This window comes from Tenrec ecaudatus, chromosome 6 (assembly GCF_050624435.1).
Source record: "Tenrec ecaudatus isolate mTenEca1 chromosome 6, mTenEca1.hap1, whole genome shotgun sequence".
NCBI classification, from domain to species: domain Eukaryota; kingdom Metazoa; phylum Chordata; class Mammalia; order Afrosoricida; family Tenrecidae; genus Tenrec; species Tenrec ecaudatus.
Window position 1 is genome coordinate 119,066,413 of NC_134535.1, and position 26,067 is coordinate 119,092,479.

The 26,067-nt window shown below is 49.5% G+C and overlaps 1 protein-coding gene across 1 annotated transcript; it reads right to left on the reverse strand.

Annotated features, from left to right (window-relative positions):
• Window positions 1-3,418: 3,418 nt before the first annotated feature.
• EMP1 (epithelial membrane protein 1) lies at window positions 3,419-25,403 on the reverse strand. The gene is made up of 5 exons (XM_075552034.1): window positions 25,245-25,403; window positions 8,500-8,620; window positions 6,593-6,692; window positions 6,342-6,482; window positions 3,419-5,562 (listed from the first exon to the last, which is right to left on the reverse strand). Exons 2-5 carry the CDS (start codon window positions 8,575-8,577, stop codon window positions 5,396-5,398), a joined length of 486 nt encoding a protein of 161 aa, XP_075408149.1. The 5' UTR covers window positions 8,578-8,620; window positions 25,245-25,403; the 3' UTR covers window positions 3,419-5,395.
• Between the last annotated feature and the right edge of the window lie 664 nt (window positions 25,404-26,067).

The following is a 26,067-nucleotide window of genomic DNA, read 5'->3' on the forward strand; positions in this document are numbered from 1 at the left end:
CTCAGAAGAAGTGCGGCAGGCTTCTCCTGAGAGGCAAAGAGGGTAAGACTTTTTCACATGTACTTTCGACATGTTGTCAGGAAAAGTCAATCCCTAGAGAACATCACGCTTGGCAAAGCAGAGGGGCAGCAAAAATGAGAGGGGCCCTCAATGAGATGGACTGACATAGTAGCTGCAGAACTTGGCTCAGCCATTGGAATGGCATAGGACGATGGAGAATCAGGCAGTGTTTCATTCTTCTGTGCCTAGGGGTGTTATGGCTTGGAACCGACTCGATGACACCCAACAACAACAAAATCTACAGCCTCAGAAACCCTATGGAGAAGTTCAACTCTGTGCTATAGGGCTACTACGAGGCAGAAATGACTCCACGGTGATGTGTTTGGGGATTGTACATGCCGCGGTTGACCAACAGTTAGCAGAAGATTGATTAAGACCCCAGCATAAGAATGTCTATACTGCCTTCTTCTGTGGAGTGTTGTTCCTCCCAGTCCTGAGTTGTCTCCTTGACAGTGAGACTCATCCACCAACACACATCCTGACATCAGCCTAAAGAGGCTGTATTTGAAGGTGGACAGCCTATGGGAACTTCTCTCACCTGCAGTTATCCACCTGGAAGACAATGTGGGCCTGGAGCCAAGGAGTAGACTTTGGCAAAGGGAATTTGGGCAGGTGAAAGGTGCAGGAGAGGTGAAATCCACAGGACATATCAAGTAATTGCTTGTGAGATGGGAGAGGTCAGGACGAAACTCAAGTCCTAACCGTCCTTCTACCTTCCCAAGGTGCCAACACCCCCATCTCTCCTGGGCTCCCACAGTGCCTCCTTTCGGGCTCTTTGGGTCTGAGATTTATCCCCAAACTAAAAGCAAAGATGGACCCCCGCCGGCGTGGTGGTTATGCATTGGGCTGCTAACCATAAGGTCCACAGTTCGAAACCACTAGCCACTCCGTAGGAGAAAGATAGAGCTTTTCTACTCCGATAGTGACCGTCTTGGAAACTAATGGGCAAATCTGTCTACACTGTCCTACAGGGTCAAAGGAGTCAGCATAGACTCAATGACAGTGAGTTTCTGAAAACACAAAGACAGGGAGCGTGTCTGGCATGCCTTCTATTCTCCCAGCATCTGGGTGCAGCACCTGGCACACAGTAGTTTCTCAATTCATGTGTGAATAGTGATCCCATACCTCATGAGTAAGACAGTCCTAGTGGAGCGGCAGTTAAAGCGCCTGGTTGCTGACTGGAAGGTCAAACAGAACCCAACAGCAGCTCCTTAGGAGAAAGTGGTAACAGTCTGCTTCCGGAAGGATTATGACCTTGGAGACCCTATGGAGAGTTCTACTCTGGGATGTGATGTGTCACAATCTACTGGATGGAGAGCAAAGGACGTGGTGTGTGACCAACGAGTAGCCCCTGCATGCCTCCCTGAGAGAAATATGCATGCTGTCCAGTGGGTCTCCGAAGTATTTCTTCCTTGAGCTTCATACGGCCCTTCAGATACACCCCTCCCACCTGCCATGTGCCTGAGTGCTGTGTTCTCCTTCCAGTGAAGACATCTGTCAAATTAGTCATTGCTCCTCAAAATCTACTCCAAGGTTTCTGGCAAGTTTCTCTATTGTCACCCTAGTCCTCTTCCTCTGCTCCCCCAAACCCAGCTCTCCTTTAAGTGCATTTAAACCGTTTCTGTTGTTGCACTTTATTTGTCAGAAAACCAACCAACCAAGCTCACCACCTACAAGGTCATTCTAGCCCACAGCAGCCCCGTAGGACAGAGTGGAACTCCCCCTGTGGCTTCCAAAGCTATAGGTTTTTATGGGAGCAGAACACCTCCTCTTTCTCTTGCACAGTGGCTGGTGGGTAGGTTTGAACTGCTGACCTCGTGGCCAGCAGCACAACACATAGCTTGGTATATTTGATTGTTTTTAGTAAACACAGGAGAGCACTTCTTTTATTCAAATAGAGAATCCTCCTGCAATATCTTCTAAGTTTTCAAATGACTTCTTTCCAGGAGTTGTTGAAATTCTTGTCTGTTTCTGAACTAGTGGGATTTCACACAGGCACTGTGATGGCTCGTCCAGACAGAGTAGTAGCCCTTAACCAGGCGGTGCCTCAGCTGCGTCACCTTGGTGAATTAACACCGTTCTTGAGTGATAACGAGAGAGCCATCAAAAACTTTCCTATTCTCATATTTAGGGTCAAATCCACCTAAGAGTATTTATTTAACCACTAGAATTCAGTGAGATTCTACCCAGACTTAGAGTCAGCAAATAGTTATTAAACTCTTCTAGAAAAGAGACACTAGCAACTTGTTCCACAAGATAATGCGAGATCCTGTTTCAAGTCCATGCTTCATCTAAAAAGAGCCAAGTGTTATCTGTAAGTGTGTTTTCTTTCTTTTCATGTTTTTGTTCCTGAAAATGTTTTTATAAGCCAGTCCATTATCCTTAATTAAAATGTCCATCTCATTTACCACCTACATCTCAGATGACGATGATATCAATTAGGCGGGAGAGGGCTGCATGGGGGAGTCAGGAATTGGTGGGAAATCCTGGCTATGGAAGAAGAATGCGCTGGAGTTGTGAGATATATTTGTGTAGAGGCTGTGGAGGAAAGAAGTCCCAAGCAGGTGTCTTGGGAGAAGGCAGGAAGTAGACCTCATACAGTAGTCTCTAAGAAACAATGAGATCTCAGAAATCATAAGTTTCTGAGAGGGCATTCATGGTCCATGCAATGTGACCAATGAACTGATTTTAAAATGTGGTGACGTTTTCTTTTCAGGTTCCATCGTGTATTTCTTGGTGCAGTTACTTCACCCATAACCAGAGGGAACTAGCAGATTGGCTATCCCTCATTAAAGCCATTCCTCTGTGTTGGCAGTGACATGATCCTGGGGCACACAGTATCTGCCCTGCTTTCCACCATTGCACCAAGTTCTAACTGGTCACCGAAGCAGTAGCGCTTGTCTTCACGTATAGAGCTCGTGCAGATATGACTTCGTTTATGAGAAGGAACAGGCTCCCGCAAATATGTGTGACGTTCCCCATCATGAATCATTTGTATTTGAATGCATTAGAGGAGCTGGCTATTACAAAGAAGCATGCCCCATATCTCATTTCTTAATGTCAGAAGTCATTGTGATTTTCAAGAAAAGCATCTGTCTCTAATGTGCTAGCTTATGAGTTTCATTTTATCCGAAATGCTTAATTAAAGCAACATACGACTATCCTTTATAGCCTTCTGCTGTCTGAGTTTGGGCAGAAATGCCAATGTTTTAGCTGTATTACTACAAAGTAGCTTAATGTTTCAAATCAATACCAATTTGTCCATATCAAATTGATTGGTAACATCATTAGGAGCACAGGTCACTAGTATCCATATTTCCCAACCTTTTTTTTTAAGAAAGAAAACATTCACACGGTATAGGGAATCACAATCTGTTTTTATATCCCTAGAGTTATAAACATTTGTATCAAAATATTTACAATTATGGTATATGAAATATCATTCCATTAAAGAAGAAGCCAAATACAGTACTGGAACAACCCACGGATGTAATGCGAATTACATGAGACGTAAATGTCACAGAAAAATACTAAAAGAAAAGGGAATACATGCTTCACTCCAGGCATAATTGGCCTCCTTAAATGAGTATCTCATTTAGATATAACTGGTATGTAAGTATGCTTCTGCACTTAGAATAACCCTCGATAATTGTCTGATAATTAAATCATAATGAAAATGTTCATCATCCCACATCCTTGCTGGACAATTTCTCCACCCCTCACCCAGGTAATTCCATGGCTTACTCCCAACATTCCCTTAACCAAAACAAACCTGGAGACATAGACCCAATAACAGTCCTCTTCCATAAATACCAGCAATCAGGGCATAATGACTCCCCCCAAAGGAAAACTATAGAGACACAGGAGAGGAGATAGCAAGAAGTTTCAGATTCTCCCTGGGGTAGATCTTCTTCAGGTGGTAAAGACAATATCTTTCCAAAAGAACCCCCCTGGGACAGAATCTGAGATGGCTTAAAACTAGCTGCTCCAAAGACTAGCAATGCCTGCTGAACCAGGAATAACCCACGACTTACTTCTGAGTGCTTTACAGAAGTCCTCCTGTGGCATCCGAGAAGCTCAGTCATCACCCGACTGGATCCCCCAAGAGTTTTACTCTTTATTTAAAAGAAACTATCTGCCCTTCACCTACATTTGTACTTATCACGTGAGCGTTTTCTTATTTTCCTGGGAGTGCAGGCACTCGGTTCTTCCCATGACTGCAACCGAGTCTGCTTAATACTTGACTTTTACATAGCACCTTCCACCCAAGGGCCCGTTGTTCACTTTTGGTTTGTGTGTGAACCTCAGATTCTAGAATTGTGTGCCTCTCCCATGAAGTGGGCTGGCATGAGCTCTGAGAGGGGACAAGACGCCAGCCAGTGTCAAAGCTGGAGCCACCGTTAACCCCACGGGGTCAGGAAGGGTGTCATTCAGAGGGAGGTGAGTAAGATTGTGTCACAAGGAGCTACGTCCATCGTTCTCTTTCGGTATCTCCTTGAAAGAACGATTGACTGCATTGAGGGGAGATCCTAAAAACACAACCCTAACTAACGTAGCCTCTTGACCTCGGGGATTGGGTGGTGTTTCCACCACCAAATTCGTCATCAATGGTTTGGCAGAAACTGCCGAAGAGCTAGCTGCCTTGGCTTTAAGGGAGAGGCCAGCCCAGTCTCGGCCTGACCAGAGGCCTCTATGAGGGACAGCAAGGTGTGTGAGGACTGATCTGGGCCCAGACCAGCTCCGGCCTTCCATCATGAGACGTTCTCACTCTCGATCCAGCCAACCCACCCACATGGCCTTCTAGCTCTCGCTTGCTTTCTCCTGTTTCGTCACAGATGCCAACAGATTCCACGGAGCTAAATCCCTGTTCTCAAGAAGGAAAATGGCCCTGTGACCAAAGCCCAGCCTGGGAACTTCAGGAGGGTGGGAAGACTTCCAGGCTCCGCATAGTCATCACCAAAAAAAAAAAAAAAAAGGCTGCCCTTGCTAAAACCTTTACCACTATTTTAACTTGGTGTAGCAGGTCTGAGGCCCTCAGAGCGACCCAGAATGCACCCTCATTGGTGTGGTGCATCTAACTGAGACCGGAGGCCACCAGACAGGAGGACAAGTGTGCCCACATCAAGAGAGCCAACTTCTTTCCCCAAGTGCTGGGGCCTGATGGTTGAGTATCTTCTCAGTAATCATTGGGGTTTGATCTCTCCCACCCTGACTCCCCCCCTCCCCAACCCGCCCCCCCTTCTTGGTTTCTTCAGCCCAGCCAGGTCCAGTTCCCTCCCGGATTCCACTTCTTCCTCCTCCCCACCCCCCGAATCCCCAGACACGTGGGTCAGCCTTATTTCTTTCTCAGGACCAGATAGAGGATGCCGATGATGAAGCTGAAGCAGAAGCAGATCCAGGTGAGAATGAAGCAATAGCCGTGGTGACTCGACGGGTACTTGGTCATGTATCCACTCGCGTAGTGACTGGTGTAGACGGACACCCCAACCAGAATGCACAGCCCTGCGGGAAAGGAGGAGGGGAGAATGGACGTTAAAAATCTCAGGTGGGGAGGGTGTAACCAGGAAGACGTTCTGATAACCTTCCTAAGATCCCATCTCCCTCACTGGCGATGGGAAACGACATCAAGCTGTGTGGCCCCCAAAAGCATTCCTGGCGGCTTTCCCTGGACTAAGCTCGCTGGGTGGCTTGACGAATGGGCAGTGTTGAAGGCGTGCGTTTGCCTGGCTGCAAGCGAGAAGGCAAACGCAGAGCCCCGCTCGGCCTCTTTGGACGTGCTTCAGCGCAGGCCGGAGCAGGGCCGCTCAGGAAGGTGCAGCCAGAGACCACGGCCTTGCGCCCCACGGCTTGTCTTTGGGAGCGTAGTGGCAAAGACCACCATCCTACATGCGCCCACCGAGGCAGGAGCTTCACCTTTCAGAGGACCCCCGCCCCAACCCCCACATCCTTTAAGAGGTGCCCCTTGCAGGGTGGCTGCACTGTTGGTGACACTGAAGCAGAGAAGGGATAATTCTGGGGCAATCCGAGGTTCTTGAAGAAAGAGGACGGAATAGCAGAGGGGGCATGGGTTGGGGGGGGGGGGGGATCCACAAGGCTTGTTCCCTGAGCTGTGTACTACTCCAGAGACGTCCGTTCTACAGCCTGCGTTTCTCCTTCAAGAGGGCAGTCCGTGGGTGGCACCAGCATTTATGAGCCCAAAGGTTGGCAGTTCACACCCCGGGAGACCGACTGGTGGCCTCTTAACCAAAGTCAACTCGGCGCCCTGTCGGTGAGCTACTCACAGCACACCAGCATGGTGGCCCCTGAGAGGAAGAAGCGGTTTCCCTTCTCCATGGTGAACAGCTGGAAGACAAAGACCACCAGCGAGATGACCGAGAAGATGATGGACAGGATCATGAAGGCCTGCACGGATTTGAGGGCGTCTGTGGACACAGGGAGAAGGCAGAGCGACTTTAGAGCCACCAGCGGCCCACAGGCTGGGCATTTCTGACCCCGTGAATGTCCCTGTGGATGACATGTCCCCAGTACCCACCTTCGTCAGCATACCCCAAGGCCTCATCGCAGTTGCCGTCTGTGCAGTTTCTCCAGAGTCCCACGGATGTTTTGGGTAAAACATCCGACACCACCCAGACCTGACACCAGAAGGGAACAACAAGGGGAGGGGGAAGGTTACTGAAAAGCTGACCCCTCGGCTTCAAAAAGAAAAGGAATTTGATCATCGGAGTTTACATCTTTAAGGGCAAAGAACAGAAATCCTGGATAAGGAAATTGGTATTAGGTGGGCCTGATTTATATACTCTATTGAGACTGTTTCCTATAAGGGCCTGGCTAACAGGGGGAGAGGGAGAGGAGGAATAATGCCCAACAGGAGACAACTTAAGAAAGAAGAGAACATAGCAACGTGTCTGAAGGTTCCCAAAGTGGCTTTTTTTCTAAAGAGAAGGCTCAAACATTGAACGGCACACTGCGTGAAAGCAGTCAGGGCGGAGCCAATATGAGTTGTCCCGGGCTCACCATGGTACTAGCTTCTCTTCCCACCCGACCCAAGGAAAACCATTATCCTTCCGGAGTGGGAAAAGTAGGTGGGGTCGTCTGCACAAGGCAGCTGCTACAACGCACACGACTGGACAAACAAGCGGGCCTCCAGGGCGCTGGCTCCGGTGGTTCAGGCCACGCATAACGCCGTGCTCAGCCCGGGCAGCCAGTCTTCAGGCGGCCATCAAGTTGCTGGCAACTGATGGGGCCCGCAAGTGTGCCCGGGTAGCACTGTGTGCTACGGTTGTCCATGGGTGTGATTTGGGGGCACGAGACCATTGCCAGGCCTTTGTTCCAAGTCACATCTGGGTGTTAGCCTTTCAGTGAGTGGCTGAGCATGGAATCCTTTTTACCCCCTAAGCAGCCAAGCCCAGATTCAGGGCTGATTTTTCAAAACGGACTTAGGGGCAACAAATAAAACAATTCACACATATGTGGTGCTTCCGTGTCCGTCTCTACCGGCTAAAGTTGTTGATCCAATTGTTCGTCCTTAAGAAGCCGGAAGCCGTCGGAATGGCTAAGTCGCAGTCTGAGGAGGCTGTGTGGGCAGGGCTTGGGGACACAAAGGTGTTGTCCCCAATATGAAGCACATTACAGCTATGCTTCAATTGCCCTTGCTTAGAATCAACTCCCATCAATGCTTCCAAAGCTCTCAGGACACTAACATCCCTTGTCCTTTCATTGTGGCAGGGCCCTAAATCGATTCCAAAACCATCGTTGCCTGTGTAGTGATGGGTGGTTTCGGTTGGTGTGTCCAAGAAGCTGTCTTGAGTGGTTTGTTGTTGGTGGGGTGTGTTTGCTTGTTTCCTGGGGAAAGCACACTTCAAACTACCACTAGAGGTCAGAGTCGCCCAAGGCTCTGAGAAAAACCACTCGCTTCCTCCCAAGTCTTTTTATGTTGTGTCGGTTAACTCGGTGAAACTGGGTTCATCTTGTAAAAGTCCACTTCCACATGCTCCTCTCCCTCCAATGTATCCCTCTGACCGAGCTTCCCGAAGTAAGGGAAGGCTGTTCCCAACACACGGGTGTCCTCCTTCGCCACCCCCTGGACAACATATGTCTTTCTATCCCTATAGCTCTGCTATCACTTCTTCCGGGCCTGCACCCCATTCTGCCTCCATGCCCCTTTGATCCACAGGGACCCCACTCTTCTGCCAGGTCTCCAAGCTTCCCCTTCACCCCAAGCTCCACCTGTTCCTTCTCGTCCACATCCACATCCACTCCTATGAACAGGACTGCTCTCTTTGCTACACCTAATTCTGTGTGTGTCCTATACGCTATTTCCTCTCACAAAAGGCCAGGACAGTGGTTGAACCTTCTTTTGCAGCACTTTGTATAAATCGTGATTTTATGCCACGTTGGGTCAGTGGTCGCTGGATGAACTCGCAGGAGCGCGCTACTCACGTTGGCAATGGTGCAAACAAACAGCATTATTACAGTGGCGATGTGGACCACAAAGATGCCAGCCAGCAGCACCAGCATTTTGGCTTTTTGATGACACTGCAGGCTTCGAGTGAAGTGAGTTCTGAAAAGGAAGGAGAGCAAACAGGAGAGAAAGGATTATTGTCCGATCCAATCATACAATTCCTCCTTCCCACAAGCATCCGTTCTTGCTCCCAACAGGAAGAGTGGCAATAACAACCAACTCACTGTCCTCATAAATTCCTGAAAATACCCCTGTAATCGAGTTTCCTAAGTGCCTCGATGTTTATTCACCTCTGTCTGTCAATGTAAATATAGTCCTCTTTCTTCTCAGGCATCTGGGAAATTACTTCTCTAATACAGCCAATCTCAAAAATTAAAAAGGACACTTTATGACAACTGTTAATATTTTATTTTGTTTGTGTTTTCGGGGCCAAACGTAGGGCTGTGATTTTTAACAGGCTTTCTCACAGCTGTGATTTCCAAGTCTCTGTGCAGCCATGTCATATAAATTTCCATTATCCACCAAGGAAGCGTCCCCACTGCTAGCAAACTGCTCACCCGGCAATTGTAAGAGTAGGCAATGCCTTCCCCAAACGGCAGCTGGTAATCCACACCCAGATGTGGAATTTGATGCTGCGTGTGACATAAAATGTGATCGCCATGACTTTCATTATCATGCTGTTTGATATTCAGTCATTGTGACTGGTTTGAATTGACTCAGTCCCAACTCGCAGCAAGCCTATGTGCCACGGAAGGAAGCACCGCCTGGTGCTGCACCGTCCTCACAATCCCGCTGCGTGGAAGCCCACCACTGCGCCTCCGTGTCAGTGCCCTCGCTGAGGTCCTCGTCTTTTCTGCTGAGACTCTACCAGGATGATAGCCGTCTCCAGGGACTGGCCTCTCCTGATAGCCAGGGGCAAAGTACATGTGATGCAGCACTTTGGACTTGGCGTTTAGAAGCATTCTGACTGTACTCTTCCCACCAGACTGGTTTGTCCTCACCACACCATAACGAGAAGCATCAGTCCTTCTCTGGCTTTCCTTACTCACTGCCGAGCTTTTGCATGCATCTCACACCAGGAAAAATACCATGTTTGGGTCAGGTGCACCTTAGCCCTCCCCAGGACATCTTTGATTTTTTGAACACATTAAAAGGGTCTTTTGCAGCAGATTCCCCCCAATGTCATTTACACGCTGAAACACTGTTTCTGTAGCAGACATGAACCAGAGCAGAATCCCCAAGCACATATGGCGTTTGATTTCTTGACAATGTTTCTATGATGGTCATTGTGGATCCAAGTGCAATGAACTCTCTGGCAACTTGAATATTATTTGTTTACCACAATGTTGCCTATTGGTCCAGTTGTGAGAATTTTTGTTTTCTTTATGTTGAAGTGTAAACTATACCAAAGGCTGACTGACATCTTTGATCTTCATCCATAAGTCGTTCAAATCATCTTCAGAGCAAGCTAGGTAGTGAGGTCAACACACAACAAGTTATGAATGAATCTTCTTGCAATCTCGGCGCAGCATACAGATCAAATAAGTACAGGGAAAGGGCACCATCCTTGCACATGCTTTCCTGGTTTCAAACCAGGCAGTAGCTCCTTGTGCTCTTTGAACAATTGCTAGTTGGCCTATATGCCGGTTCCACATGGACACAATGAAATGTTCTGGAATTTCCTTTCTTCAAAATATTACCCCATTGTTTGCTATGAGCCACACAGTTAAATGCCTTGTGTAGTCAGGCAAACATGGTTTTGAGTGTTCTCTGCTTTTAGCCAAGACCAATGACACCCCTCATCCCACATCCTCTTCCCATCCCTTGCCGATGGCACCGTTCAGTCTTGCTTGACCACAGCGGCGCCTTCGCCTGTGTGTGCCTCACAGGAGGGGCTCTAATAGGGTCTGGAGGCCAGTTTTGCATTTCCTATCTCAATATGTCAATTCAGAGACTTCTGATATAGGCGTCTGGAGAAAACATCATCGGTGCCTTCTACTTGAGCATGACAGGTACACAAATCCCTGCCCTGTGGGACTCAGCACAGAAGAGAGGCAAATGCAGAAATCACCGGGTGCGAGGGTGGCGGTAGGGGGTGAGCTTGGGAGCCTAGGTTCTGAGAGCCAATGGAGAGAGAACATCTTCCAGCCAAACCCTACAGCATAGGAAAGACTAGGACCGTTGTCATGAGTCAGTTTCGCTTCATTGTGACACTGCAGGTTGCAGAGTTGACCTGCACTTCTGAAGAGGGTTAAGACTGTCACCTTGTGGGAGCAGCTCACCAGACATTTCTTCCAAGATGCCTCTGGGTGGGTTGAGCACTGAACCATTTGTATAACCCAGGGATTCCCAGGAAGGCAAAAGGGATGCATGCTGGGGGATTCTGTTCTGATTCATGTCCGCTACCAGAAGAGGGTTTCTTCATGCCTGAAACAGTTAGGATGCAGTGGCAGTCCAGGTTCAAAGGAAGGGCTACTTTGTGTGTCAGGTGTACGAGCAGAGGGCCACACCTAGGGAGGTGACCACTGCACACACCTTACAATTGTCCCAGTTCTTTCTCTGTTTCACGCCACCTAATTTCATTGAAGCTTTGAGTGCCTCAAGCCTCTCCCGTGCGGCACCAGGTACTTATTGGAGTGCACTGACCCTGTCCTTCCAACACTTGCAGTGCCTCGCCTCTCCTCTCCCGATCTCACGTTCCTCAGATCTCGGAGGGCTGCAGTACACCCTGGTGTCTGGCCTTCGACAAGCACTGAAAGGCCGGCACAGACTGGCGGCCACTGTCCACCCTTAACTGTTCCAACAATCATTGCCTGCCTTCCTAAGCTAGACACCTCCTTCCCACCTAGGCCATACTTCAGGGATGAGTCCAATGTCCGTGTGAATAACCAAAGGGGTGACGTGTCTCCTGCCATCTCAGGGGAGAGCTTGGAGCTATTAATAATCTCCCCCACGGTCACATTCAGTTTTGCTTTCCTCCACCCCTCCACAATTTTCTGCTAGACTTTAATGCACAGGGAAAAGAAGGTTTTTGAATCAGACAGAGGCTGGGCCCGGATCTTTCCATACTACCTGACCTCTGGGCCCCCGTTTCTTCATATACAAAGTGAGGATCACCATGCCAACTGCACAGGGGCGTGCACGGCTGAAATTAGCTCCGGCTGTAGCACCGTGTCTGCACAAGGCAGGGGCGATTTCATACCAGTGTTGCTTTCGTTGTGGTTATTAGGATTACTATAATTATTCAAGGAAACCGAGGAGTTGTTTGCTAACCCTGTCCCCATCGTAAGTGCAAATAATAGGATCTTTGCTATCTAGCTCTAGTGCATAGAATCATTTTTGGTCCTCGCAGAGATCGTCTTGATGTTTAAGTCCTTCCCTTTGAGTCTGGGGACCACAAGGGACACTTTCTCAAGAGCATCCAGGAGAAAGCTCACTTTTCTAAGCCCTGGGTAGGCCAGTCTCCACCCCTCAGTCCCTCCCTGACATCCTCGCTCACACTCTCAATGTTGATGAAGTGGATGTTGATATGGGTTGAATTGTGTCCCCTCCCCCTGCCCCCAAAACAAGTGTTGTTCATCTTAACCGCCCTGCCTTTGAGATTTGTGACATTCATAAGACAGGATTGGTGCAGGGTGTGTGTGGAGTCCATCTTACAAAATATGAAGAGAGCAGATTGCGACAAGCAAGCAAAGAGGGATGGGAGAAGAGAGATGCCCAGCCACCGGGCAACTACCCGAGCCAGAAGCTCAAAGGCACCTTCCTCCAGACCTGGCAAAGACACACAGCTTTCCCCAAGAGCTGGCACCCCAGTGTGAACTTCTAGGCCCCTCAACTGTCAGAACAGAAATGCGTGTGTCCAGGCCATGCACTGGAGGAACTTCTGTTGTAGCAGCCATCGATAACTGAGAACGACATGACTGTGTTCCCAAATCCCCTCCTCCCACTGCACCTCCACCTTGACTCACCCACCACCTCTGTGGGGCAGGTGCGTTCCGGACCACTGCATCTCACTGCCGATCTAAACCACAGCCGCACCTGACCACGTGGCAGGCTGCAGGAGTGGGCGGAGGAAGCCCGCCAAGAAGCAACTCGCTTTCACCTTTGATTCCTGTGAGCTGGCCAGCCTTCTCCAGATGGAACAAAACAGCTTGGGTTAGTAAGTACTCCTGATATACAGATGTGTACATTCCAGAACAAACCATTCTCGGCTCTTGACCGTCGGAGGTGAAGCTGCTTAGCTAGCGCTACAGCATCATGCGTGTACCGTGGTCATTTTGTCACTGCCCTCCATTTGTCGGGTTGTGTTCGTGTCGTCCTTTGTCAGTTTGGAGGGCCATCCATGATCTCCAACGGCCTTCCCCAGCCCGTGTTGAAAGCAAATGAACTCTCTGTTCAAATGCCTGGCTGGATGGGTACCCCTAGGTGCCCACTTTGTGGAACTCTCTAGCCGAGAATGCATCAAGCTGGAGAAGAAACAATCCTTGAGGTCTCTACACCCCATTGACGGCATTCTCCGCCCCCTCCCCTGGAGCCCAGGTGACATCTCATGCCAGCCACTCCTCTGGAGGAAGGGGGCGTTTCCACTCCCACAGAGTGACCCGCAATTCTGCCCCCATCCTGCAGGGTTGTGATTGACTGGGAATTGACCCAGAGCAGTAAGTTTGGGGGCTGGACCAGAACAGCAGAACTCAATAGGTTTAAGTCACAAAAGATCCCCTCTCTGGGGACATCCTCCCCACTCCCCTGATTTTCCGTGCCATTTGTGGGGAGGCTCATGTCCTGCATTGGCTGGTCTTGCTTCATCCAAATGTACTGAAAAGAGACCGGCTGTAACGGCGTATTCTGCAGTGTGTTTCACTTGAACAATAACTGACTTCTCCATCTCGCCTCTCTTAAACCACTCTGCACAGCACGCCCCAGCGGGAGACATGCCCCTCCCCGCTGCTGGGCAGCTCCAACAGGGCCCAGGGAACAAGAGCATTGCCATTCTGAATGCCCTGGGGGCAATGCCTGCCTCTCAGAGAGCACGGAGGTACACCGGCCAGTCCCAGCGTCGTTCCTTTGATTTCCTTAACAACAGGTCCTTTGGGATGTTTCAACTCATCAACCCAAGCCAGGAAAGCTGGTTGAGACATCGTGGTCTTCGGCATAGCACATCCACTGACTGTTGCGGGTGGGATGCCCCAACGTTTTCCCACCGCCTGCACACCTGGGGCTGGATCTGCCCTTTCCCTTCACTGCCCCAACATGCTTGGCACAGAGGTGGGACCCGGGTGGACACGGAGAATGTTTAGGAAGCACGGAGGTGGGGAAGTGATGATGAAGAGAAATGGGGATGAGACAACTGGGAGCCACATGCTGGGTTTCTTCTATTTCTTTCTTGTTCTTTCTGCCATAAGAAACCACCAGTTCCCATTCCGCGCTGCTGCTCTCTTAGGTTTCTGGCCACAGTTTCTCCTTTGCTTCCCACATCCCCCAGACTGCATTCCGACACAACCTCCTCATGCTTCCATCCCTAATGCAAGGTTCACAGCCACTTGAGTCTAGAATTGGATTCGCTTCTTGGCTAGCAGAAAATCCGTTACCGCTGCTGGAAATGGCCCTGAGGGGTTACAGTTGCTGGCGAGGGTGCTGTACAGTGACATCGAGCTGAGGAAAAGGAAGTGGAGAGGGCCAGCCGCCTCGCTACTTGTTTACATCCACTTAAATTTGTAGCGGTTGGTTATTTCTTACACTCCCTGCCCCCAAATGAAAGCATGAGCGATGTGAGGCTGTCTCGCAATGCCTCTTCACCCGGTTCGTTTCTCTGACCGGAGAGAAAATAAAGAGACCCCCTGGGAGCACTACCTGCCCCGTGGGGAGCGATTTTTGCAGGCATAAGGAACCACAGAGATGCTGAGTGGAGTTGGACTCCATGATTGCTAAGTTAGGGGTGGGACAATCTTTGCCTGTCCTGGAATCTGTTCCTTTATTGAACTGCCACCAGGTCTCCGGAAAGCACTTTGAGGGTGGTCTAAGGCACGACATTGGGAAACAATACAATAGAACGGAGTACCCCCAAACCCACTTTTCCAGCAGGGGAAGGGGTGGAAATCCTGGGGCCTGAGTCACTGGAGAACTAGCCTGAGCCTCGAGCTATAAGATCCTCAGACACTGTGGGCCGGGACTGAGTGAGCGTGGGGAGTCCCTCCTCGCGGCACTCTACTGTCCATGAGTCATTGCCGAGTGGGTGAGTCTCCCAGATGAAAGGCAAAGATGGCGAAAGAGGGCCTTGGAGTCTGGCTAGCTCTGAGAAGCCTAAGGAAGACACCTTAGTCATCCCCCCTGGTAGTCTGATTGAGAGCCCAAGCTTCTCTATTGAAAAACAAAGCAATCGGGCTCCGTTGCCAAATTCTCTTATCTTTTCTTCTTCATACCCATGGTATTGTCTTCCCCAAGTTACCACGGTCATGTCATGAGTTCTACCTCCACAATTGACCATCCTTTACTGCCATCACCACTGTCCAGTTCAGACCTCCCCTGGACCATGGCATCAGCCTCTCCCATGTCTCACTGCAAACTCCCTCCCTTTCATACACCCTCCATGTTGCCATCAGTTACCTGATCGTGTTCCTCTCCTCCTGAAAACCTCTCAACACTCCCAGGGTCCCAAAAGGAGAGCCTGGCTTCCTGGGATTTGTCCAGGTTTTCTTTCCTTTCCTCCACCCACAACATATCTTAGCACGATATCCCCACATTCTAATCAAGATTGGACTGGTGGTGGTACTGTAAGCACAGGGCTGTGAACCACCAGGGCAGACGTTCAAACCCACCAGCTGCTCTGGGAGACAAAGGTGAAGCTAAATGCCCCGGTCAAGCAATCCGGACGCACAAGTCCATGCTGCCTGTAGAGTTGCTATGAGTCAGAATCAACTCTGTGGCAGTGGGTTGGGCCCATGTTTTTTGGTAGGCATACACATCAATCCTCATCACCATTTATCACCCCACCCTGCTCTATTTCTAGCCTGTTGTACTTTCCTGCCAAACAACTTTTGTTGAACATATTGTCCCTGCCTTCACATCCTTCCCTAGTGAAAACTACTTCTCAGACTTTTCTACCAAGCTCTGACCTTCTCTAAGGAGCCTGCCCAGATACAGCCTTATCACGCTATACAGCCTTGCTTCACTCACTCCTCCTGAGTCGATTCCAACTCATAGCAAACCTATAAGACAAAGTAGAGCTGCTCCACTGTCTTTCAGGCTGTCAATCTTTACAGGAGCAGACAGCCTCTACTTCCTTCCCCCCTATGGGGTCGTTAGTGGGTTTGAACCGCCAGCCTTGCCGTTCACAGTCCAATTCTTAGCTCACTGCTCCACTAGGGATCTCCTAGCATGGTCCTTTATTAGCCTCCTAATGGCAGTCTTTCTGTCAACAGTTAACTACAGATGTGTTTGACTCCCCGACTCCTAAGACCCTAAAAGACAAGTCTTGTGCATAACAGGCACAGAATAAATATCTTTTCAATGAATTAATAATTGAATTAAAGAAAACAATATTTTTTCTCTATGGAAAAGAAAATTAATTCCAAAGTAATGGATGTCTTCATAATAAACGAACACATTTTCAGAGGGAAAGTAATTATCTTTTTTTACATATATGGACTTTTAGTCTTTCACTATTTAAAAACCATTTACATTTTAATATAGCTATTTATTTTCATTAGATGTTTAATGTATAAACGCATCAGACATCTTATCATCTATAAGCACTGTATTATGTATTGCCATACAAATGCCCATGTAAACATGGCTGTTTCCTTAGTGCCTTTATCATTTAAATATCTATCTATGTCTTCTGTCACCTTAGATCCACACACACAATCCTGTCTTCACACAGTCCTGACACAGGCACTAGACACTACTCTGCCCGTCCTCAGCTGCTGCTCTCCCAGCAGTGAAATGCCCATCTCCTTCACGGATGCCTGCAAACTTTGAAAAAACAGCTTTCTCGCACCATCTGACCAAAGACATGTTGCTTCCTCCACAACAAGAGACAAGATGAAAGGGAGCATGCTCCTGGTCCTGTGACCAGGAATCCGCCCCACATCCCTGCCATCTTCCAAGGAGCCACACCACAACTCTCTACAGCAACTGGTCTTCCTAAGAAGACGGTGGCGTTTCCTAGCATGAAAACCTTTCCTACACGCGACAGGTTGGGTGCCCTTCGCTGTGTGCTTGCTTGGCTTTGATGTGTCTGTTTCCCGCTGCAGATCATCTTGGTTGTCAAAGTGGATGCCCACTTAGCCCAGATACAGAAAAGGAAACACGGACTTTGGGAAGCAGCCTTGGAGGATGTGTCTGGAGGTGGGGAAAGCTGGGATGAAAGAGACAAGCTGAGTCGAAGAGACCTTGGATGAGCTTTCCTGGTCTTTGTTATTGTTGTTTTAAGATCACGTGTACTTTCCCATCCTAAATATTGTTTTTACCTAGGGGTGGGAGAGGGAAACATTAGTTGTCTGTGGGAAAGTTGTGGAGAGAAAGGATCCTAACAGGACCTTTCCTCCTGCCGTGGGTATCTGATAGTTGGTGTAGGGAGAATGAACAAATGAACCTCAGGTTGCAGCTTTGGCCTGCTGCTTTGGCCTGCTAACTGCAAGGTCAGCAGTTTGAAAGCACCAGCTGCTCTGAGCTAGAAAGATGAGGCTTTCTAGTCCCCTAAACAGTGCATCTTGGGAACTCACTAGGGCAGCTCCACCTTGTCCTATAGGGTCACCGTGTGTCAGCATCGACTCAATGGCAGTGTGCTTGGCTTTATTAAAATTTGGCTGTGCACATTATACTGGGGTCTGATATTTTTATATTTTATACTGGGGTCTGATATTATACTGGGGTCCGAAAACCTGGGGCAGTTTTTATAGCCAGGTAAGACTTCAACACTCGAGCAGCAAAAGTAATCAAGATCTACGTGCGCGTGTGCCAAAGAAAACAACTCCCCCCACCCCCCACCATGGTCCCAGAGGAAAGGAAATAATATCTCCCAAATTTGGGTTATCCTTGATACAGACTATAATGGAGAAGTGTTTATCCAGTCTTAGATCAGACTCTTACATAGGTAGGCTTGAGGAATTACAGGGTGGAAGAAAGACAAGGAATAGGAATTTGTCAGATAACTTTTTGTTAATAACTAGTTTCCTGTCAAAACTCTGCCTCGACCTACTGATGACCTTGAGAAAAGCCCTTCACTTTCCGGTCAGTGGCTTCCAGAGGAGCAGAGGTGGGTCGTGGCTAAGGGCTGGGGGTACTACTTCTTAGGAGACCTGTAGTCCTTATTGGATTAATGGGAGGACTGAAAGGCTCAGGCCTGACCCAGCGCAAGGGCTAGTTGCTAGATGATGATATTTTATTTCTCTCGATAAAATGACACGCTAGTTCCAGCAAGATGGACTTTCAGCTCTGGTTTCCAGAATTCTTTCCAATTCTGAAAGAACCCAGATGGTGGAATGGGCTACCCATTGAGTTGCGAGGGAGATGGTACCCACTCCACAGCAAGGAGCTTGGTTTGGGTTTGGCAGAACCTGAAGGCCAACAGCTATGCTAAAGGCAGAGTCCTGGAGCCCTCCTATTTCCTCTTCTCATCTGAGACCAGGTGGAAAGGGTGGCTCCCAGCAGCCTCTGCGAAGACTGGGAGAACTGGACTGGGAAATCTGAGCCCGACCCACGCACCCAGACCACAACGCAGCTGGTCAAGCAATAGGACCATTTCCCTAGGGTGGGGAGGGAAGCTTCGGTTACATTCGGCTTCTGGCAAAAGAGGAGTGTTCTGGCAGCCACAAGGGCTTCAAAGGAGAGGTTGCCAAGACAATAACTAGGGGTTGGGAAGAAAATCAAGGTGTGGTCCGGCCCCGAGGCGCTTGGGTGGGTCCCAGGTAGATGGTGGTGGCAACATGCTTGGACCAGCAAAACTGCAGCTTTGTGTAGGGAGGCTAGTTAGTGCTCGCGGGGCGGGGCCGCAGCTACCAAGCAAGGGCCACCCCAAGGATTTGTTTCCTCCAACCCCCACCCCCGTTTATGTTTTTCAGGGATATGATGTAGACGTTTAGAGCTACAAGAAGCTGAGATAATACGATCCAACCTCTTGACAAGGGAGGGAATGCAGGTGCCAGAAGTAAAGCAGATTCAGAACTGAAGCCCACCCCCACCCCACACCTGCCCCGAATCCCCATCTTCCAGGCCCAGGCACTTTCTAGACCAGCCCAATCTCCTCTCTCCTCTCGTCTAAGTTTTGTCTTAAAATTATTTTTATTAAAAAGCACCACCATCTAATTCATTAATTGCTACACATAGTGACCTTACTCATAGAAGACTGTCCATGCAAATCTTTACCAGGGCATCTAGTGGGTTTGAACTTCCAACCTTGTGGCTAGCAGCCCAAGGCCTAACCCACGACAAGTCCAGGGCTTTATTTTAGGGTCAGCAAAAGTTCTAAGTTCCAGAATGACTCTCGGATCTGTTCCTCCCTGGTTAATTACAGGGCCAGCACAGCCCTTTGAGAAACAGTGTCCTGAACAAAAACAAAGGGTCTTTCTGAGGCCACGACTTCTGCCTGTCCTTTCAATAACGGCTCACCCCTGCCCCCACCGACAGCCATAGCCAGATCTCCATCCTGCCACCCCTGAGCCAAGCTGGGGCACTGCTTCAAATGTTCCGTCCTGCCTGCCGCTGCCCACAGCCTGGGAGGCCTTTCACTGAAACACAGTACTTCTTCCAGCAGAGGTTAGTTCAGCCTCGCTTCTCCAAGATTGATGCGGCCCCTCTGCTGACCAGGACTCGTGGTTAGAATGAGTTAGAAACAGAAACGACTCCCTTTGGAGCTGCTGGATCCCTCTGTTCAAGTCCACAACTCCAGTCCTTTGCGGGGAGGGGGTGCTCTTGGAGTCTATGAAGCAAGAGGCGTGAGCACCAAGGACCTCATCTTGCTCTCAGCTCTGGTTCTGAGCCTTCTAAAAGGAGGGGGAGTATTTGGGGGAGGCCACTGCATTATTGTTACAAACATTCAGTGGAACCCCAAGTAACACTAAGGATATACTAACTGTATACTGAATTAAGATGTAGCTGGGCAGTAAGAGTGTCGTGAAACACTGAGGGATGGGGTGGAATTAAGAGGACACATCCCTATCCTGTCTCAAGGAGGCCCAGTAGCATAGTGGGTTGCAGTTTGGGCCACTAGCCACAAGGTCAGCAGTTCAAACCCACCAGTCATTCCTCGGGAGAAAGATGAGGCTATCTACTCCCATATCTGCTTACGACCTCAGAAATGCAGAGAAGCAATTCCAGTCTGGTGGAGAGGGTTGCTCTGAGTTAAAATCGACTCAATGGCAGTAGGTTTAGTTCGGTTTTCATGGACATTTTCTTCCTTTCTCTTTCCACTTAGCTCTTTCGCCCTCTTCTAAGACTTTCAGCCTTCCTGCTCTCTCTGACACACCCAAACCCACTGCCATGGTCGTCGAGTCAATCCCAACCCACAGAGACCCTATACACAGGATTTCCAAGACTGTAACTCTTTACAGGAACACACAGCCTCATCATGCGCCCTTAGGGGGGCTGGTGGGTTTGAACCGCCAGCCTTTGGGTTAGTTGCCGAATACCTAGCCTGTGAAAACCCACAGTCATACTTGTTTTCCCTCCCCTCCGTGAACCTTCCCTTGCCTCCTCCCAATTGGTCTCGCTTCAATGTCATCCCCACCTTGACTGTCCCTCCTTCCAGCAACAAGGTTTCCCTCCCTGCGTATAGGGTGGGGTGTGTTTCCCAAGGCTGGCTTAGTCTCTCCCAAGCCGGCTGGGCTCCTGGGGAATTCCTTGTTCTTGTGAGTGTCTTAAAAAGCTTAGCGGGTTGGCCCCTCCTCATCTATGATGGCACTTTTTATGTTTAATGAATCAAGTCTTTTCCTGTCCTCCCAAGATCTGGGGTGAGTGCTCATTGCCACCTGATGCTAAGTCCCATGAGCACCACGTCTAAGGCATCTCTGAGCAGATGGGGTAAAGGCGACTACCTGGGAGGGTCCTGAAGGACGCTAAATCCACAGCCTTTGCATCCATGCCAACTCACAGCACTCTGATGGGGCCCAGTAGATTTGCTCCACAGGGTTCCGCAGGCAGTCAATCTCGACAGAAGCAGACTGGCTCATCTTCTTCCCTCCAAGTGACTGGTGGGTTCCAGCCCAGTGCTCACCCCGCTGCACCACCAGGCCCCCCAGGATGGAGACTCCTCTGCGAAATGCCTGTTCCTGTGTACCCTATGGCCTCACTCCACTTTCCTTCCAACTCTTAGGAATTCCACTCGCTATCACAGCAAGCACGAGGGATTTCCCCAAATTGGAAAGGGTAGGATCTTAGAGCAACAGAATTCCAGAGCCGCACCAGGCTTTGAGAGAAGACATGGCAAGTGACTTGCCCAGGATCACACAGCAGAAAGCAGAGACGACCACACCCTGTCTGTCTTCACCGACCCCAGGATTCCTGCTGACAATTTCAGTCTGTGCTAGGGGGGTCTCTGTTTTTCCTGGCCCACTTGAATTTATGAAACAAAGTGAGCCATCTAAGGTCTCAGCACCAATAGAAAGGGCCCCATTTTACTTCTGGAAAAATGCTGTTTTCACAACAGGGAAGGGAAGGTAGACCCCAACATTTTGGTAATAGGGAGGAAAGAGAAATTGCAGTCTCCACAAAGTTCCTGTTGTTGTCTTCATGCTCTAAGTATCAGTTACCTTCAGGGAAATGGTTTTACCCAATCAGGACTGGGTGTTCTAAAGAGTGGTCTTGGGTTATGTGTGTGTTGAGATGAGAGAATTAAAATAACTCTCTAATTTGAACCGTATCGGCGCTCTCTTGCGTATTGGCTAGCAGTTATAACCCGGAAATCTGGGATCACCGGTACAGATGTGAGAAGGATGTTAGAAAAGGAAATTCATAGTCAGAGGATTGTAGTTCTACGCTGGTTAAAGACTGTGAGCTCTTCCCAAGGGGCTGGCCTCCAGGTGGCCAGCCAGCACTGTAGATAGACCCTGATACATTTGCTTGAGCGTCTGCTCTGCCGTTACCATGGCAGGTGCTGGCAATATGTAGGCGTGGCTTACGTGGACTATAGACCAGGTGTGGGAGATAGAGGCCTGTGTTGTGGATACTGGATTGGTCTAAGCATGACTTCTTGGGGAGCATGCACTGAGCATGCCATTGTGTGTATCTGAGTCTCTGTGTGCCTGAGCCCTTGTGTTAGGGCCACTGTGTCTACTCATGTGGTAAGTGCATGAAGGAATTATCATCTGCTTAGAAAATGAAATATCTGAGAGTCAAACAGGTGAATATGATTGCTTGTGTGCATAGTTACCTGGCTTCTAAAATGCTCCCTGCTCTTTCTGGACCTAGACCTTTGAAGAGCAGAAGCCAAAGCCAACCCACAGCCATCAAGTGGATTCATGCATTGAGACCCTACTCCTCGCTGCCAGTGAGTCGGTGGGGACTCATAGTGTGGCTACAGGACAGGGTAGAACTGCCCCTGTGAGTTTCCAAGACTAACTCTTTACAGGAGGAGCACTGGCTGGTTGAGACCCTACAGACAAAAAAAGGGGAGGGGGAGAAAAGAAGAGATACTACTGATTCACAGAGTTTTACTCATTAAATATGAAGCAGGAGTTAAGACTTCAGGAGATAAGGATGGAGAGGTAACAACAGAAAACTAAACTGGGTAGTTGGCGAGTTTCCTGGAACCAAGGAACTAGGAAAGTTGATTTCTTTTGTTCAATCCAAGACACTCATCAGCGAAACCAGCTGCCTGCTAGCCGGTTCCACCACACGGACAGCCTGTATGTGGCAGAGAGAACTGTACTTCACTGGGTTTCCACAAGCATGACCTTTCTAGATCAGATCGCCAGCCCTTTCTCTGAGGCACCTCTGAGTGAGTTCAAACCTTCCCTCCCAGTCCTTTTAACTATCTGCTCCACCCAGAAACCTCCTCTCTGATAAGCAGAGCTGTCTAGCAAAGGAGAGTAGGCAAGGTGCACCCTCAGAGGGACTGAGCTTCCCCTTTCTGGAAATGTTAAGGGATGTGATATGGCTGACCGTCTGAGGTGGTGTACAAAAATAATTTCTGCGGACAACAGAACATGGAACTAATTTCATCTCTAAGATACTTCCTGAATTTAGCCTTCCATGAACAAAAAGAAGGATGGAATGAAACCAATTTGCCTTGTGTCCTTGTCTGTGACCCCTTTCCATATGTAGTCACCCAAGGAGGCTACAGAAAAGCAGTTTAGGCTCATCTGCAGGCTCTGAGACATCTCGGACAAGACTTTCTCTCCTCTGGTCCCAGTCCCCCCTCATCCCCCCACCCCAACCCCAGGGCATCAACTGACAGAGGGCCTCTACCTCCAGGAGAGGGGGCTCCTGCAAGGGGGCCCATTCTAGAGGCCCCTGGAGTATGGATGTTCCTCTGGGGCTGAGCTGGGCCTCTCCTGGTCAGCAGAGGAGAGCCGGAGGGTGGAGAAAGCCCCTGAGCCCTTTCAGGGATGTCTTTTCCGGGCTCAGAGGCCTGCCCACCACTACTGGGAGGTAGCCAGGGTCAGCTCTGAGAATGTGAGCTGCTTTGGGCTGGACCTCAGTGGCCATCTGCCAACCTTTAGGACAGTTTAGCATCCCCAAGCAACCTGAATTCTGGGGGGTCCTCTGGCCAGAAGGCCAGACCGGATGTCCTCCAGCCCTGCAGACAGCACTCCACCCCCGCCCCATTCTTCAGAGTCTGGGGTGGAACTGGGCCTGCCTCAGAGGGTGGGAGGCAGCAGGAAAAAAAAAATCCTCATATTTCAGTATTGTCAACAGCTGAAATCCAGAACGAAAAAATTTGAAAAAGAAATAGGAAAAAAGAACTCTTACAGCCTACCTCAGGGAAGGAGAAGGAAGCAGACAGGAATCAGGACAGCACCTAGCTTTTTCATGATTCCCAAATTTCAGGAAATAACACGCAGCATATTTTTCTCATATAAAAAAATCTAGAGCGTAATGTAAAACGCTCCCCCCCCAAAAAAAACGCTCCCCAAATACTGCAAACCATCATGGCCCTGCTGCCCAGAATGGTCGCCATTTCCCGTTTGCTTCCTGGAGGGAAATGACTTCTTCGATTTAACCCGCATGCATAGAGCTAATACAAGATGAGCCTGCTCCCGGTAGGGTACCAGGATGCGCTACCGTCAGCCTCACAGTGGCTCCCCTGACCCACCAGGCGTGTAATCTGGAAAGAACACACACTTGGGCAGATGGCGGCGTTCCCTGCATCTGGAAAAGTTGCCCTGGCACTTAAGTCACCATCCCCTCCTTCCTTCCCTCCCCCCACTCCTCCACCCAAGCCCTACCCCTGAGCGGTTTTAATTGACTGTTAGAGCACACGGGTTGATTACATTCAAATCTTCCCTCCCAGAGTCCTGTGTTTCTGAAGGAAAAGCCCAACTCTCTCAGACAAGCTGAATCCTGTCAGTCCCTGGGCGCTGTGTGTGTGTGTGTGTGTGTGTGTGTGTGTGTGTAGTTGGGGGGGGGGCACACCAGCATCTTTCGAAATAAGCCACACCTCTGCCAGCACACTCACTCAAACCAAACACTCCCAGCCTGAAAAAAATCCGACTAAAGCCACGCTCTAGATTCACTGCAAGATTGCCACACATATTGGCGTCTCCCTGCAACATGATTTGGACAGGCGCGAGAAGACAAACGACTGGGAGCCCTCCCAGCCCTCCACACGGAAAAACAAAAATCCCACATCCTTAGCCTAAAAATTCTTCTCTCATTCCTGGTCTGCATACCACCTCTTCCCTCCGCCCCAGGAGGCAGCCCCTTCCCAGAGGCAGCACAAGGCCTGGCAGCAGCACCAAGTTCCCAAGCTCGGATGAAATGGGCCCGCCCTGTGTTCCCCCTCCACATCTGGCAGAGAAGGGCCAGCCTAGAAGGCAGACTGGCACTTTCACCAATAGAACGGAACATCTCTCTCTCTCTCTCTCTCTTTCTCTCTCTCTCTCTACCTTTCCCTCTCTTTTCTTTCTCCCTTTAAGTAAACCAAGGCCCCCTCCCGCCTTTCCTGATGGCCAACCCCCCCCCCAAAAAAATTAAGTGTAAGCAGAACTGTACACATAGGGAGAAAAGGCAGTCAAAGCTACAGGGTGCAGGGGGGGACTAAGAACCAAATAATGGGTCCCCACAGCCACCCCCCAAAAAAAGACCTGCAAAGGACAACCCACAAAGATAGAAACAGTCAGGTCCCCAGGCCATTGGAATGGAAACCACCGCAGGAGTTGAAAACAACATCAGACTAGTCCCCATGTCAGTTGGAAAAGGTAAGGTCCCGTTCTCCCGGGGAAAGAATGCGTCCTAGCCCGGGGTGTTCCTAAGTTCTCACTCCCTCCTCATCTTCAAAGCGGGAACCCCCCATTACCGAGGTTACAGGGTTACTCTAGTGCACAATGACAGCCCTGTACCCCCTGCTCCTCCTCAAAATGCAGCTGTTTTCTGAACTTTCTGGAGGGTGAAAAAGCTGTCTTGGTACCCCCTTCTAGCCCAAGGTTCCAAGGGCTTGATTGTAGAAAAAGAGCCAAGGGAACAAGAAGACAAGTGAAGCTGAGCAAAGGCGCAAAGCGGAAAAGCAAAGGGGAACCGAGAGTGCGGAGTGTGGAGGTGCTCCGTGCAGGACACAGAGCCAGCCTACCTGAGGATCCCAGCGACCGAGAGGCTCTGAGTGGCAGGAGCTGGCAGCGGAGTTATGTGACCGCAGTGAGGGGAGGGACCTGCCTCCGGAGGTTATGTTTCCTCTGCTGGTGTGTTGGGATGTGTGCTGGGCGGTTTCTTTTCACTGTGTTTTAAAGGAGTTTCTATGAATCAGTCTGGCTTTAAAAAAAAAAAAAGATTTGTTAGTGAGCTACGCCCTGCTAAGTTGGCAGCCAGTCAAGAGTGGCTGGGAGTGAGCCATCAATTCAAAGAAGCCTGTTGTAGGCCCTCCTCTGACTCAGACACCCAACCACAGTGGAAAAAGGAGTGACATTGCCTCAAGTGAGTAATAGGAGTGACACAAATAGATCTGTTTACCAAAGCCCATTCCTCCTCACCAAAAGGTTACCATGGGTATCAGGCAAAACACAATGTATGTACCCAAGTGTCCAGCTGGGCACCGGGAGGGATGGGAAACAATATGCTGCTCATTGAAAGTCTAGCTAATCATTCTTCACCCCCAAAGGCATCAGCAGCTTCTCACTATCGGGAACTCTCAGATTTCTTTCTTATTATTTCCCTGCCTGACCCCTGTGCACTGTCCTGTGGGTGGCTGTCCGGCCCCAGCAGCAGAAGAGGACATGCCAAGGGTGCTTATAAGCCTGCCTCTGAGTGATGGAGTGCAGATTGAATGGAAAACAGGCCCCGGTCTTTAATTATACTGGGTTAATGCCATGCCGACTTTTCATGGCAGGAGGAAGTTCTCCAGCTAAGAACTTTGCTCTCTGGTTTGCGCTTAATAATCATTTGGACCTTGTTCCACA

What these genes read in the sequence shown, in the direction of transcription:
- EMP1 (XM_075552034.1), bottom strand. Translation starts at nt 8,577, where the DNA reads ATGCTGGTGCTGCTGGCTGGCATCTTTGTGGTCCACATCGCCACTGTA. An exon ending in TTGTTTGCACCATTGCCAAC is followed by an intron (nt 6,693 to 8,499) that starts GTGAGTAGCGCG and finishes TTCTGGTGTCAG; the next exon opens with GTCTGGGTGGTGTCGGATGT. An exon ending in GGCCACCATGCTGGTGTGCT is followed by an intron (nt 5,563 to 6,341) that starts GTGAGTAGCTCA and finishes CCTTTCCCGCAG; the next exon opens with GGCTGTGCATTCTGGTTGGG.